This window comes from Scyliorhinus canicula, chromosome 9, assembly GCF_902713615.1.
Source record: "Scyliorhinus canicula chromosome 9, sScyCan1.1, whole genome shotgun sequence".
In the NCBI taxonomy this organism is placed as follows: domain Eukaryota; kingdom Metazoa; phylum Chordata; class Chondrichthyes; order Carcharhiniformes; family Scyliorhinidae; genus Scyliorhinus; species Scyliorhinus canicula.
The window spans coordinates 106,533,463-106,549,290 of NC_052154.1; the positions used below are offsets into that span (position 1 = coordinate 106,533,463).

Below are 15,828 nucleotides of genomic sequence, written 5' to 3' on the forward strand. Positions count from 1 at the left end.
CAATGTTGGGACCGGAATGCTGTAGCTTGCCTAACCAGAAGATGAGATGTTCCTCCAGTTTGCATTGAGCTTCACTGGAACATTGCAGCAGGCCAAGAACAGACGTGTGGGCATGGGAGCAGGGAGCAACTTTCTTCTCTTTGCTTCCCCCTTCCCCTCCCCCCACATCTACAGTTCACCCTCTGAAGTTAGTTTCCCTGCTGTTTGACCTTACACGTCTTTTGGCCTCTCTGGGGACTGCCATTAACACTCTTTCCTCTTTGCTTCTGTGGCCATTAGCACCCGGTTTCCCTGGGTTTCTGTGGCTATGACTCATCTTTCCTTCTCACTCCACAGTATAAATATTTCCCACTTTCTCTGTCTGTAAGCTTTGACAAAGACATTGGATTCCAAACGTTAGCTCTTTCCTCTCCCTACAGGTGCTGCCAGACCTGCTGAGATTTTCCAGCATTTTCTCTTTCGTTTCAGATTCCAGCATCCACAGTAATTTGCTTTTAACTTCATTGCAGTATTAATGCAAGCCTACTTGTGACAATAAAGGTTATTTATTTTATTTTTTAAAATTTTTACCTTTAATACCCTTTGCAACCTTAACATGCTGGTTTCTGTGTATGGCTATGGAACCTGCTTAAAGCACACAGAATGTTAAAGGTATTTTCGAATCATGGTTGTAATATTCTCATAGGGCATCGACTATATTTTACACAGGTCTGACCAGGGAAGCCTGATGAAAGCAGGTCAATATCGGTCGGGAATAACTAAGACAGAAACATTTTTTTGGTGGGAATAGGAGGTTCAGGTTGAGATTTTCCTTAACCCTTTTCCCACCACTCATTTGGAAGCTGGTTCTGCTAGCTCTGTTCAGGGACAGGAGCATTTAAATAAGGACAGTGGTCAAAGTTGCCAATTGATCACTGGCTATCATTAATGGACCGTTTACCTTCCAGAACGTTGCTCCAAGTTTATATCCACCCTCACACTCCAACTATTGAATATATACAGTGTGTCGTCAAAATTTTCAGTGTGCTATTTTCAAACCTGATGAAATCTTTTTAGGAGCACAACCCAATAACAGAGCACATCCTTGGAGCGAAGCGACCTGCTCCTGATATTTCCAATTCTGGCCGATAACATTTTCCCACATGTAACTAGATTTTAAAAAGGAATATAAAATTATGAGTTAAAATGCATATTGATACACAAATACCTTTATAGTTAAGAACAGAAGAAAATTGTTTTTAAGAATATTACTGAATTTATATTTGGCAGCAAAACCAATTGCTGTTATTGTCCGGGTGGATTTGAATGTAATCAATAATTCGCGTGCTGTTGATATCGCAGCTGGATTCTCTGCACCACAAGTCGGTCCGTCCAGGACTTTTGCATTGTTATTTGGACCATCATAAATTGCTACATGATCTCCGAAACATCCTACAAACTCATATACTTGAAACGTAGAAAATTCCAAGAGAATCTACAAAAAACATTAAATCACATAATCAAAATCCAATTAATTCTGTGGGGAATCAGTTATATTTAATGGTACATAGAACATACAGTGTAGAAGGAGGCCATTTGGTTCATCAAGTCTGCACCGACCCACTTAATCCCTGACTTCCACCCTATCCCCATAACCCCAATAACCCCTCCTAATCTTTTTGGTCACTAAGGGCAATTTATCATGGCCAATCCACCTAACCTGCACATCTTTGGGAGGAAACCAGAGCACCTAGAGGAAACCAATGCAGACATGGGGAGAACGTGCAGACTCCGCACAGACAATGACCCAGTGGGGAATTGAACCTGGGACCCTGGCACTGTGAAGCCATAATGCTACCGTGCTGCCCTTATTACAGAAACATTCCAACATTATCAAGGGGAGGCGGTGATACAGTGATATTGTCACTGGATGAGTAATCCAGAGACATTTGAATCAAAATCGAGAATTTAAAAATAGAATACCAGTGGAACTCCTGTCCTGGGAGGAATGTCTCTTCAATAGCCCTTCAACACTCGTAAAACACAGCCTGTCTCTTACGCAGCAGTGCCTTCAGAAGCCCCACCTCTGCCAGTCAGTGAAGCAATAGGGACCACCCCCAGTGTAGGATGTGCTATCCCGAGAGGAGAAAAAACAGTTATAGCCACAAGCAGGTCGGTAGCAGCCTCACCCCCATTTAAAAGCAAAAACAATTAAATCAAAACAGTTGAAAAAGGAAACCCTAAAAGGAATTTTTGACTCTAAGTGGTTAACTGAGTCAGATTTAGAATCTGCAGAATCATCGGCCTCTGACAGTGATTTAGTGAGGAAATTATCAAAGAATTACTACTTAAAATAAAAAATAAAGTCTCAGAGAACAAAAGGCATACAATTAGCCCCTTTAAAATAGAAACAATTTAAGTTTGAATTAGTACAATCAGTTTCTTTAGATGGGGATAAAAAAGTTACTCGGGCCAAATATGCCAAACGGTTAGTCCACCAACCAGATTAAAATCACTATTAAAAAACGCAACCTATATCAATAGAATTTGGCCCATATTAATTAATTTCTTAAATTTAGATAGGTCCAGTGGATCAGGCCATTCTGGGTCTGGTTATCTTATCCCAATTAAATTTTTCTTTGTAATTTGAAAATGGGGCAACACGGTGGCACAGTGATTAGCACTGCTGCCTCATGGCGCCGAGGTCCCAGGTTCGATCCCGGCCCTGGGTCACTGTCCGTGTGAAATTTACACATTCTTCCTGTGTTTGCATGGTGTTCACCCCAGCAACGCAAAGATGTGCAGGGTAGGTGGATTGACCACGCTAAATTGGCACTTAATTGGAAAAAATGAATTGGGTACTCTAAATTTATAAAATAAAAATAAATAAAACATTGGAAACTGGAAAAGTAACATAGTCCATCGGGACTTTCAAAAAAGATCAGCTTTACGATCATCCAATTTGGGCTAAAGATAAGAATGATTGTCGTTTATTACATATGGAGCCGGCATCATTCACTTGTAGTGCTCCACCATGTACGAAACAATATCCCATCAATCCATCTCCAATTGAAGGAATAATGCCTATTGTGAAGCAACTAGAAGAAAGAGGGGTATTGATCAGAACACATAGTTCATCAAATAGCCCAGTTTGGTCTGTAAAGAAAGCAAATGACAATTGCCGCCTAACAATTGACTACAGAAATGCAAACCTGTGCATTAATAAGAAAGCTTCTTTGGTGGCTGATCCTTCTACTATTTTCAGTGCCCGATCACCAGACTTTGAGTGGTTCTCAGTCATAGAAATGGCCAATGGCTTTTGGTCAGTACTGATAGCAAAGGAGATACAACCATGTTTGCTTGTACTATCCAACCTGGACAGGATTACCAAGGCTTTCATAATAGTCTTACTGTATTTCACATGGCTTTACAGAATCATTTGAGGGAATTGCCTGAACTACCCTCCACAATGAAAATCACTTATTGTCACAAGTAGGCTTCAAATGAAATTACTGTGAAAATCCCCTAGTCGCCACATTCTGGCGCCTGTTCGGGGAGGCTGATATGGGAATTGAACCGTGCTGCTGGCCTGCCTTGGTCTGCTTTAAAAGCCAACTCTTTAGCCCTGTGCTAAACCAGCCCTCAAACAGAGGATGAAAAATCGACAATGATGGGATTCCAATCCACGCGTGCAGAGCACAATGGATTAGCAGTCCATCGCCTTAACCACTTGGCCACCTCAATTATCCAGTATGTAGATGACTTCTTGTTAGCTACTATAAAGGAAGAAGTCTTAAAACACCAGGTTAAAGTCCAACAGGTTTGTTTCAAATCACTAGCTTTCGGAGTGCAGCTCTTTCCTCAGGTGAATGAAGAGGTGGGTTCCAAAAAGACATATATAGACAAATTCAATGATGCAAGATGACACTTTGAATATAAACCATTTAGTCTTTAGACTTAATAACCTGCAAAGATTCGCATTCAAAGTATCATCTTGCATCACTGAATTTGTCTATATCTGTTTTTGTGGAACCGACCTCTTCATTCACCTGAGGAAGGAGCAGTGCTCCGAAAGCTAGTGATTCAAAACAAACCTGTTGGACTTTAACCTGGTGTTATAAGACTTCTTACTGTGCCCACCCCAGTCCAACGCCGGCATCTCCACATAAAGGAAGAAGAGCATGAGAAAGATTTACATGTTCTTTTAGATCATAGTCCGAGGGGGCGTAAAGCTAATTTGGCTAAAGCACAAAGTGCTCAACGTGAAGTTACGTATCTAGTTAAGAAAATTTCAAAGGGAAAAAGAGAACTTACCCAAAATAGAACAGAGGCAATGTGAGCTGCAAAAAACCCCACTACTATTCAAGAATGAAGATTTTTTCTAAATTTGTTCAATTTTAATAAAGTTGGATTGATTCATATGCACAGTTAGTACAACCATTAAATTACCTCCTAAACGGAAAGGAAATTAAAAGAAGAAATCATATTTACAACAGAACAGGCAGAAGCTTTTGAGGATCTAAAACAGGTCTTTTGCTCAGCGCCAGCTTTAGGCATTCCAAATAGTGGAAAACAATTTGCCCTGTTTGTTTCCCCCTACCGTCCCTGCCTCTCTTCATGCTCTAATAGATACCAGGAGGGGTGGATTGTATGTATTAATTAGGGTTGGCAATATTGAAGTGAATTGGGCTGGATTCTCCCAAAATTAGGCTAAGTGTTGATGCCACAGTGAAAATCGTGGAGTTTCACGACGGCATCATCGGGTCCTCAGGTGGAGCTATCCAACGGCCCACAAGGGGCTCGCACGGGGGAATCGTGAAACACGCAAGGGAGCGGCCGAGGGAGACATCACGGATTCCGTCATTGACGCGACGCCGCGGTTGCACTTAATAATTCTCCCCCCCCACACACAGCGTCGCAGGCAAGATGGCCTCCAGGAGAGAAGCGGCCCGATTTTGGGACGTCGCATTGGAGACCCTCCTGGATGCCGTGGAGGCGAGGAGGCTGGTGTTGTACCCTGGGCCTATATAGAGGTTGGCAGGCACCATTGTTCGGTGTGCCTGGGCGAAGGTGGCAGAAGCCATCAGCGCTGTCGGGGCTGTGACCCGTACTGCAGACCAGTGCATAAAAAATCTGCACAACCTCCTCAATGCCGCCAGCGTGAGTACCAAGCACTGTGCCCCTGGCACCAGCCACCCAACCCCCCCATACACATGTGACCCGTCCACTCCCCCAGGGGGACGATCGGACCCCCACCCTGACCCACATGACTGCACTCACCCATGCCAGCCGCAAAGGCCATGTGCCCTGTGTGGTGAATGTGATTCACACTATATATAGTTGCCAATATCACTCCATGTATATATGTTCGTTATCTACCCATTGTAAGTGCAGTTGTACTATCCGACCACCAGGGGGAGTCGCTGTGGGAGTACGCAAGAGTTTGGAATGGGCTACTCCCATGGCTCCGCCCAGGACTCCTCCCCCTGGGACCGATGTATAAAGATTAGTGCCTTAGAACCTGCCTGCCAGTTCATCTGAAGTTCAACGACGAATAGGCTGGCTCTATTGTAAGTGTATTAAAGCCTCTGTTCAGATCCAACTATACGTGTTCGCTGAATTGATGGTTCCATCAATTTAATACACTTAAGAAGCTGCCGAAGTAAAGCATGAAATCCGCTCTGAAACCAGGACGTCTAGAACTCGATCCGCAAGATGCAGAGGCGAAAGAAACGTTCTGCCACTGGCTGAAATGTTTTAAGGCCTACCTGGCCGAAATCAGCACCGCTGAAACTACGGAGGAACAAAAGCTCAGCCTACTGCACGCGAGGGTAAGCCACAGAATTTCTACACAACTAAATCCAGCCGGTTCCTACACCACAGCACTGGCGATTTTGGACAAAATGTATATTAGGCCCATGAACGAGGTCTTTGCCCGCCATGAGCTCACGACTCGCCGACAACGGTCTACTGAAACTTTAGCTGAATTTGCATGCGAGTTGACCAATCTCTCAAATGACTGCAATTACCAGGTCGTAACCGTGGCCGAACATAGGGAGCTTGCTGTGCGGGATGTTTTTGTAGCGGGCCTTCAATCTAGCTATGTACGCCAGAGACTATTAGAAAATGGGGCCCAGGACTTAGAGACTACCGTAGAGGCTGCTATCACAATGGAAGTTTTCTTCCGCAGCCTCAACTCATTTCCCGCGGACCCCGCTAACCCTGCATGGGCCCCCAACCTGAGGACCCCCAAGCCTGTGCCGCAAGGCCCTCCAGCTATCGCGCTGTCACAGCCGGTCGCCCTACTGTCCCAGTCAAATACTCAAGCTATTCAGCTGCTCCAGCTAATTACTCAGCTCCCCCAGCCAGCTACTCAGCTCGCCAAACCAGTTATTCAACTGCTCCAACCTGCCACTTCTGTGGACAAAGCCAGCACCCGCGGCAGCACTGCTCAGCCCGATCCGCGACCTGCAGCAGCTGTGGGAAGAAAGGCCACTATGCTAGAGTGTGCCTCGGCAGAAGGGCCCCAGCCCTCAACACCCCAACAGTCCAAAAACATCGCCCCCAGCACCAGCAGGCCCGTGGGGCCCGAAACGCTGCAGCCTACGCTCAGGCTCCGCCCCCTCCCGCCACGTGCGATCCATGGGGGCCGCCATCTTGGCAAACCTCCACCATGCGGCCGGCCACGTGCGATTCATGGGGGCCGCCATCTTGGATGCTATCTTCATCACCACCCACCACGTGCGATCCACGGGCCCTAGCTGCATCCCCAGATTCAAACAGCTCATCGGAGGAGTACGACTTCCCCGGGCAGTCACCACATGGCCCGCAACTCAGCGCAATGTTCCTGCATCAAGCTCGCCAGAACGCAGCGGCATCTACTCGACAGGACGCCCGATCGGGAGAATTCGACTCCCCCGGGCACCCACCACGCGGCCCGCAACTCAACACGGTCACCCTCGACCAATCTCGCCCCAAGCATCTGAGAAATTCGATGACGGAGGTCCAGATCAACGGGTACAACACGTCGTGTCTCTTCGACTCCGGGAGCACAGAGAGCTTCATACACCCAGAGCTGGTAAGACGCAGTTCCCTCCCTATTTATCCCATCAACCAAACTATCGCCCTTGCTTCGGGCTCTCATTCCATCCAAATCCAAGGCTGCACTACAACAACGCTAAAGATTCAAGGCGCTAGCTATTCCAAATTTAAACTGTATGTCTTGCCCGACCTCTGCGCGCCACTCCTCTTAGTCTTGGATTTCGAATGTAACCTCAAGAGTCTCACCCTCAGCTTCGGCGGGCCCCTGCCCCCACTCACTATCTGCAGCCTTGCCACGCTGCGCATCACCCCCCCTCCTCTCTTCACCAACCTCACCCCGGATTGCAAACCGGTAGCCACCCGCAGCAGGCGGTACAGCCTGCAGGATAGGGTATTTATCAGAACGGAGGTCCGAAGGCTGCTCAGTGAGGGGATCATAGAGGCCAGTAACAGTCCCTGGAGAGCTCAGGTGGTGGTCGTCAAGACCGGGGAAAAATTCCGCATGGTCGTCGATTATAGCCAGACCATCAATCGCTTTACGCTCCTAGACGCGTATCCCTCCCCAGAATTGCAGACATGGCAAACCAGATCGCCCAATATCGGGTATTTTCCATGGTGGATCTGAAGTCTGCATACCACCAGCTCCCAATCCGCCCGGAGGACAGCCACTACACGGCGTTCGAGGCCGATGGCCACCTCTTCCATTTCCTCCGGGTTCCCTTCGGCGTCACTAACGGGGTTTTGGTGTTCCAACGAGCAATAGACCGAATGGTAGACCACTACGGGCTGCGGGCCACGTTTCCGTATCTGGATAATGTTACCATCTGCGGCCATGACCAGCAGGACCACGACGCCTTCCTCCACCGTTTTCTCCAGACGGCCCAAAAATTAAACCTTACATATAACAAGGGGAAATGCGTGTTCCTCACAAACAGACTAGCCATCCTCGGCTACGTCATGCAGAACGGAGTCCTGGGCCCAGACCCGGACCGCTCTTAGAACTCCCCCTCCCCCATGGCCCCAAGGCCCTCAAACGGTGCTTGGGGCTCTTTTTGTACTACGCCCAGTGGGTCCCCCAATATGCGGACAAAGCCCGCCCACTCTTCAAGGTCACACTATTTCCCCTGTCTGCTGAGGCGCGCCAGGCCTTCAGCTGCATCAGGGACGACAAAGCCAAAGCAGCCATGCGGGCGGTGGATGAATCCACTCCTTTTCAGGTTGAGAGCGACGCTTCAGAGGTAGCGCTAGCAGCCACTTTAAATCAAGCAGGGCAGCCTGTTGCATTTTTCTCCCGTACCCTATCCGCTTCAGAACTCCGACACTCCTCAGTCGAGAAGGAAGCACAAGCCATCGTGGAGGCTATCCGACACTGGAGGCACTACCTCGCAGGTAGGAGGTTCACCCTCATTACCGACCAACGGTCGGTTGCCTTCATGTTCGACAACACGCAAAGGGGCAAAATTAAAAATGACAACATTCTTCGGTGGAGGATTGAACTCTCCACCTACAATTACGATATCAAATATCGACCGGGGAAGCTCAATGAGCCCTCGGATGCCCTATCCCGCGGGACATGCGCCAGCGCGCAAATCAGCCGCCTAAAAGCCATCCACGATGACCTCTGCCACCCAGGGGTCACCCGGCTCGCCCACTACATCAGAGCCCGAAACCTGCCTTTCTCCAACGAGGAGGTAAAAGCGGTCACCAGGGACTGCCCGATCTGTGCGGAGTGCAAACCGCACTTGTATAGACCAGACAGGGCCCACCTGGTCAAGGCTTCTAGGCCCTTTGAACGCCTTGCGATCGATTTCAAAGGGCCACTCCCCTCCACTAACAAAAACATTTACTTCCTTAACATTATTGACGAGTTCTTCCGATTCCCCTTCGCCATCCTGTGCCCCGATATGACCTCCCACACAGTCATTAGGGCCCTGCATAGTGTCTTCACCCTGTTCGGTTTCCCCAGCTACGTGCACAGCGACCGGGGTGCGTCCTTTATGAGTGATGAGCTGCGTCAGTACCTGCTCGACAAGGGCATCGCCTCGAGCAGGACTACCAGTTACAACCCCAGGGGGAACGGACAGGTGGAGAGGGAGAACGCGACGGTCTGGAAGACCGTCCTACTGGCCCTCAGGTCCAGGAAGCTCCAAGTTTCCCAATGGCAGGAAGTCCTCCCCGACGCGCTCCACGCAATTAGATCCCTCCTGTGTACAGCTACCAACCAAACCCCCCACGAGCGGCTCTTCATTTTTTCCAGGGGCACTACCACAGGGGTCTCACTTCTGGCGTGGCTGAGGACGCCAGGCCCGGTTCTCCTAAGGAAGCACGTCAGGGCGCACAAGACCGACCCCATTGTTGAAAAGGTGCGCTTGCTTCATTCCAACACACAGTACGCATTTGTTGAGTTCCTGGACGGTCGCCAGGACACAGTATCCCTCTGGGCACCCGCTGGATCCAGCCCCCCATCTACCCCCACCGAGGAACTCCTTTCCCTGTTCCCTATGCGGCCGCCCCCTTGCGCCCCCGATTCTGCGAGCTCACCCCACCAGTCCCGAGCGCCAGCACCAGCCCGCCCCCCGCGCCCCCAGTCTCCATTCGACCAGGAGGTGTATGAGGCTCAGACAAGACTCGCCCCGGAGCCGGCAACCGTACCCCAGACCTTGACCCCCGCCCAGCCACCGCAAGAGGCTGCAACCCCGGTGCTCCGCAGATCAAAACGGACAATTCGTCCACCGGACAGACTGACTCTTTGAGACATCAACCCCGCCGGACTTGATTTTTTTAACAGGGGGTGAATGTGGTGAATGTGATTCACACTATATATAGTTGCCAATATCACTCCATGTATATATGTTCGTTATCTACCCATTGTAAGTACAGTTGCATTATCCGACCACCAGGGGGAGTCGCTCTGGGAGTACTGGGCTTCTCCCTTGGCTCCGCCCAGGACTCCTCCCCTGGGACCGATGTATAAAAATCAGTGCCTTAGAGCCAGCCTGCCAGTTCACCTGAAGTTCAATGACGAATAGGCTGGCTCTATTGTAAGTGTATTAAAGCCTCTGTTCAGATCCAACTACACGTGTTCGCTGAATTGATGGTTCCATCACCCTGTGCACCAATACCATCAGATACCCAACCCCAAGGCTGCATGCGTGGACCGTCTAACACTGTTGCTGTTTGTGTTTTCGCCTCCCCCGCCAGGAACAGTCAGCGCATAACCAACGGGAGCGGGAGAAGACTGGAGGGGAACACCAAAACTGAGTCCCCTCACCTTGCGTGAGCAGAGGGCACTGGACATTGTTCGCGGGGCGGAGGAGAGGGAGGTCGCCGATGTGCAGGTCGGAGGCGTGTTACCAAGTGACACTTCCCTGCCTGGTTGTGGCTCCTCAAGACACTGTGTGCCCACCCCAACCGCCCTCACCTAACACCCCGACCCCCCTCACCCCGCACCCCAACGCCCTCACTCCACATCCCAACCCCACTCACCCCACACCCCAACCTCCTTCACCATCTCATGCCTTATCCCCGTCCGGCTGTCCAACCATACATGCTGTTGTGTCTTACATGACCAGCCAGTGATGGGTCCGGCCCATCAGGGGCCCCCAACCAATGCCAAGTCTGGTGCCCTCCAAGAACCCAAGCACCGACGGGCAGAGCAGCCAAATCAACAGCCCTCTACCCGAGACGACCCAGGACACCACGACCTGGGACAGACACACAGGGGACAGACACATAGGGGACAGACATACAGTGGACAGACACACATGGAATAAACACACAGGGGCAAACACAGGGCACAACGACCTAAGGGACAGACACACAGGGGGCAGACACACAGGGGACAAACATACAGGGGACAAATACACAGCGTGTCGCGTCTTTTCGTCCGACGTCACTTCGTCCAACGACACTTCGTCCACGTCTTTTGGTCCAACGTCTTTTTGTCCGCCCGTCTTTTGGTCCAACGTCTTTTTGTCCAATTATCCAATTACAAATTAACTCCGTATAAGCCATTTAATTGATAAAATGCAAGTACAATACAGCAAGTGAATTTAATTGCTAAAATGCAAGTAATTGATAAAATGCAAGTAAAATGCAAGTTGAAAAATGCAGTTAAAAAATCTAAAAGTTTACTAATTACTTAAAATTCCCGAAATTAATTAAAATTGATGTAAATTGTAAGCAACATTCCTCAAGAAATCAATTTTTGTTGTAGAATCATATTCAACGACCAATCTTTTGAGGCGTTCAGTTATTTTCTTATATCGCGTGCATGAAGTCGACTGATCTCCCCGAAGAATTTGAGCCTTTTTGCCTATTATGAACCCTTCCTCTTCCTTCAGAGTTTTGATTAACCTCCAGATATTCAAATGAGCTCCACCCGCCGAACGCTTTATCGCAGAATGAAACCCCTCAGCAGCATTATTTGTTCTCGGTAGATCTTGTAGAACACGCTGATTAACATTCCATACAGCTGCCGGGAATGTAGGTGTTTCTCTCCTTCGTCTGGCACCACGTCCTCTCACAATGCCTATGTAAGTCAAGTCAAAGTAAACGATGAATTCAGCAGGTATTTCTTCATCGTCTATCAAATCTTCATAAGCCTCTTCGACATCTTCAACGGGGAGGAAAGCTAATGCTGAAAAACATCGAATTTTAAGACAGAATTCAGAGTCTGTATTGTATTTTTCTTTGAGGCCTAAATCGGTAATTTTTCGAAACACAGATTGGCTCAAATGAAACAAACATGCCACGACAGATGAATTAAGGAATGATGAATTAATTGCCTTGTGAACTGCAACTTCGAAGTCTGCCATGATATCAATCGGATCTGCATTAGGTTGCATAATTTTCAATTGGTCAAAGAATAATTCGTATGTCTGCTTTCTTTTATTCGGCAGTAATGCAAAGACCCGTGGAAAACTGCTTCCTTTAACTTGTACATGAATGCAGAACAGTTGAAACCACTGTTGTGGCACAATCTTGAATGTCCCATCGCATGACCAATGACGATATGATGCTAAATCCTGAAGAGCACTTTCTGATGCGAATACTAGTAAGCGCTGTTGATCCTCGGCGCCCGAATCGTATCTCAGAAACTGTTCGCCATTGTCAAGTTTACAATATTTGTCAGGTATTTCAAAACCGTGTCTAGCCGCTGGATTAGCGGGAAATCCAGAATTTTTTTGTCGGCACCTTTGAATAGTCCTTGACACGACGGGCAACCTAGGGAGTTGAGAGCAGGTATTTTCTGATAGCTGCGTAAACTTGGCCGCTAGTATGCTACGCGAACTTGCTGCTATGTTTTCCACTGCTTCATGCTTTATTTCTGCAACTGCTTTTCTAGCATTTAATGAATCAACATCAGCTGGATGAAGGTGCTCATTAGAGAAATAAATAATTTTTGGCTCATTGTTTTCCGTTACCGTGTGAATCCGCACTGAACATAGCCTTCTTTTCTCACATCTCCAGTATTCTTTTCCTAGGTTTGGACTGCTCGAATGAAAATCGTAGATATAGTTATTTCCATCAGCTACCTTCCTTTTACTCTTCGTTGACACAATGAACTTTGCCATTTCGGGATGGGCGAATTAAGAAAGAGAACGATAATATCTATCCTTTAACGAGGCTCGTTAAAGGAAAGAGACCGGTAATAAAAATCCTTTATTGCATATTATACCTTGCTATGTGCATTACAGAAGTTTCTATTTACAAAAAGTTAATGTGGGGAGTGGAGTGGAGTGCTACTAAGCAAGTTACAAAAAGCCTTTGACAAAAAAAATCATCCGACAAAAAAACGTAACAAGTCACAAAAAGTCTTTGACGAAAAAAATCATCGGACAAAAAGACGTTGGACCAAAAGACGTGCGGACAAAAAGACGTTGGACCAAAAGACGTGGACGAAGTGTCGTTGGACGAAATGACGTCGGACGAAAAGACATAAGCACCATACACAGGACACCATAACCCAGGAGACCCCGGACTTTGCGTCCAATGAGGACATTGACTTTCCGTCACTGCTACCTTCAACACCATCCACTATCTCTAGACTATCACCTCATTTGGCCAATTTAGTGAGGAGACTTCTGGGACACTCACTGGTGCTTACCACACAGCCGTTCCAGTACAGCAGGTGGAGGTAGGAGCAGCTGAGGGGCCAGACAGTCGGGTCCAGCAACCAGCTGCCACCCAGACGGGTCCCGGGCTCCTGGAATATCCATTCCCAACCATAGTTCCGGTGCAGTCAGAGACCCAGGGACAAGAAGAGGAGATGATGGCCAGCTTCCAGCACCTGCTGACGCAGGTGGAGGAGTCCAACCACGTACAGGAGCAAGGAGTGATGCCGGTCATGAGTGCCACCCAGGCCGAAACCACACGGGTGGCATCCACGGTGAAGGCAATGGGGGCAACGATGTCGGACACAGGTCAGAGTGTGCATGGCCAGGGGCATTCTGTGCAGGCGGTGCCCATGGCCCAGGAGAGGGCTACCCTCTCACAGGCAACTATGTGCCATAGCCAGCTGCAGATTGCAGCGGCGCTCCTCAGTGTGGCTCAATCAGAGCAGGCCATAGCTGAGAGCATTGGTGCCATTGCCCAGTTGCTGGCTGGCGTCGCAGAGACTCAGAGGGGGATGGCCCAGTCCCAGACAGGGATGGTCCACTCACTGTGCTCCACAGTAGCTAACATAGAGAACCTAGTTGATACCAGAGCAGGCATCCAGGACTGGCAGTGCTAGGTGTCGGGGGAGCCTCGGGGTATGGCTCTGCTCACACCCCAGTCCCATGGAGAAGCCTGGCGGCTATCGGCCACCCGAGGGAGAAGGAGGTGCTGGGGCCCGTGCCGGTGACTCCTGCAGGTGAGGTGACAGAACAGTGCAGCACCTCGGACTCCCCCTCCCCCCCTCCCCCCGCTCCTGTCCCCGGTGCATCTGGTGTGGGCAGCGGGAAGAACAGGGCGGCCCCATGCCACCTGGGACATTCGATGAGCAGCCGAATCCATCCAGGCCGGGCTGCCCAGGATACGTGCGCCAATGGGGACCCTTGTCGCAGGGTAGGAGTCACAGCAGTCCACCTCCACTCCTGCTGTACCGTCTGGGGAACCACCTAGGTGTAGTGTTCAGGCTTGTAAGGCCAGAAGGCTAGACATGAGTTAAGTTGGTACGGGTGCAAGGCACAGCTTAGTTATAGGAACTAGGGCACAGACTTCACATACCTCTCCACATTAAACACCTGTTAACACCATTAAAAGCTGTCTCTATGCTCTGTTTGATGGGTGTGTGGGAGGTGCAGTCAGTGATGGCCACTGTGGGTGAGAGGTGGTTGATGAGTGAGGCCCAGTGGATGGACCGTGCAGCACCCCCCCTCCTCCGGACCGTCCCCACCACCCCGTCCCCAGCTATTCAACAGGGCCATGTTATAGACTGGCCAGCTTGCATGCAGGAATCACCCAAGTGAGAGGTGCTACTGTGGGCATGAGTCAGATATTGTCTAACGATGTGGAGCTCGGCGCTCATCCTTCATCCCATGGACCAGATCCGGTGTCACTGTCAACCCAGTGCCCCCCAGTTCGTTGTGCCGCAGGTATATATAATGGAAGGGGGAATATGCATGCAGCTGGTTCGGTGCTTTGGGGGGTGATGGTGGTCGATGTTGTGGGAGGTGAGGATGGTTGGTGCTGTGAGACCTGAGTGTGGTTGGTGCTGTGGGAGGTGAGGGTGGTCGGTGCTGTGGGAGGTGAGGGTAGTTGGTGGTGAAGGGGTGTGGTATTTGTGTTGTTCCTTGTCTCTGAATAAAGCTCGTAGTCTTAAAGTTGAAGTAGATGCTTTATTGTGAGTTTGTTCTCTCTCCAGGCCTTAACTTATGTTACATCTGAGCTGCCTGTCTGTTCTACTCCCAGCTGCCATTCCTGTGAAGTGAATGGACACAGAGAACAGGACATGACCAGTAAGCAGGCAGGACTCTCAGGGGTGGGATCTGACTGCAAAAGACACAAGGCACTCACACTCCACCTCTTTCCACTGATGAACATCTAGAGAGTCAGTCAGGGGGGTTGTTACAATCACACACCTCCACCACGTGGCTAAGAGCTAGTCTGGTTCAGTCAGACAGAGTAACCACACTTAAGTTAGCAGAGAGTCGAACTCACAGAGAACTGTGCTAACTATGCTATAACTTCAATAAGCCTGATTGAACTAACTTCAAGGTCTGGAGTATCTTTCTGATCTAAGCTGCATCCAGTGTTGGACCAATGTACCTAACACGACATGATACCGGGAGACTACTAATTTAAGGTGGCTTACCTCAGTTCGTTCCGTGACAACCAGCAAATGTATCCCGGCACCATGGAAAAGATTCAAGCTCCTCACCAGCTCAGGACCTCCGGCAATCTCAGTGCCAACTGGCGGATATTCAAGCAAAAGTTTCTGCTGTACATCGAAGCTTCAGACCTCGAGGGTGCGCCTGATGCAAGAAAGATCGCACTTCTCTTAACAGCGGGTGATCAATCCATCGAGCTCTTCAACTCGTTTAACTTCACCGAAGGCCAGGACAAGACAAAGTTTCAGACCATCCTGGACCCCCTGGACTCCCATGAATGTAGAATGCATTAATGCCGCTGTTGAGACACCTGAGCATGGCATTCTGTCGGGCGCACAGCGCCAGCCACTCCGCCCAATCGTGTTTTCCGTTTTTGCCGTTGACTGACGGAGAATGCCAACCAGTGTTTCCCAAATGAAGAATCCTGCCCTTTATTTCTCACTCTGTAACCATCTTTGATTTTGTAAGTTTTGAATGAAGTCCTGTAATTAGC

At 49.2% G+C, this 15,828-nt stretch overlaps 1 protein-coding gene across 1 annotated transcript in view; it reads right to left on the minus strand.

Moving 5' to 3' along the window:
• Window positions 1–15,828, minus strand: part of LOC119971594 (astacin-like metalloendopeptidase) — a 639,042-nt gene that overhangs the window by 108,057 nt on the left and 515,157 nt on the right. Inside the window, exons 11-12 of the mRNA XM_038807373.1 lie at window positions 1,252–1,474; window positions 1,039–1,148 (exon numbers count right to left, since the gene is read on the minus strand). Coding sequence (XP_038663301.1) covers window positions 1,039–1,148; window positions 1,252–1,474 — 333 coding nt within the window. The remainder of the gene's footprint in view (window positions 1–1,038; window positions 1,149–1,251; window positions 1,475–15,828) is intronic.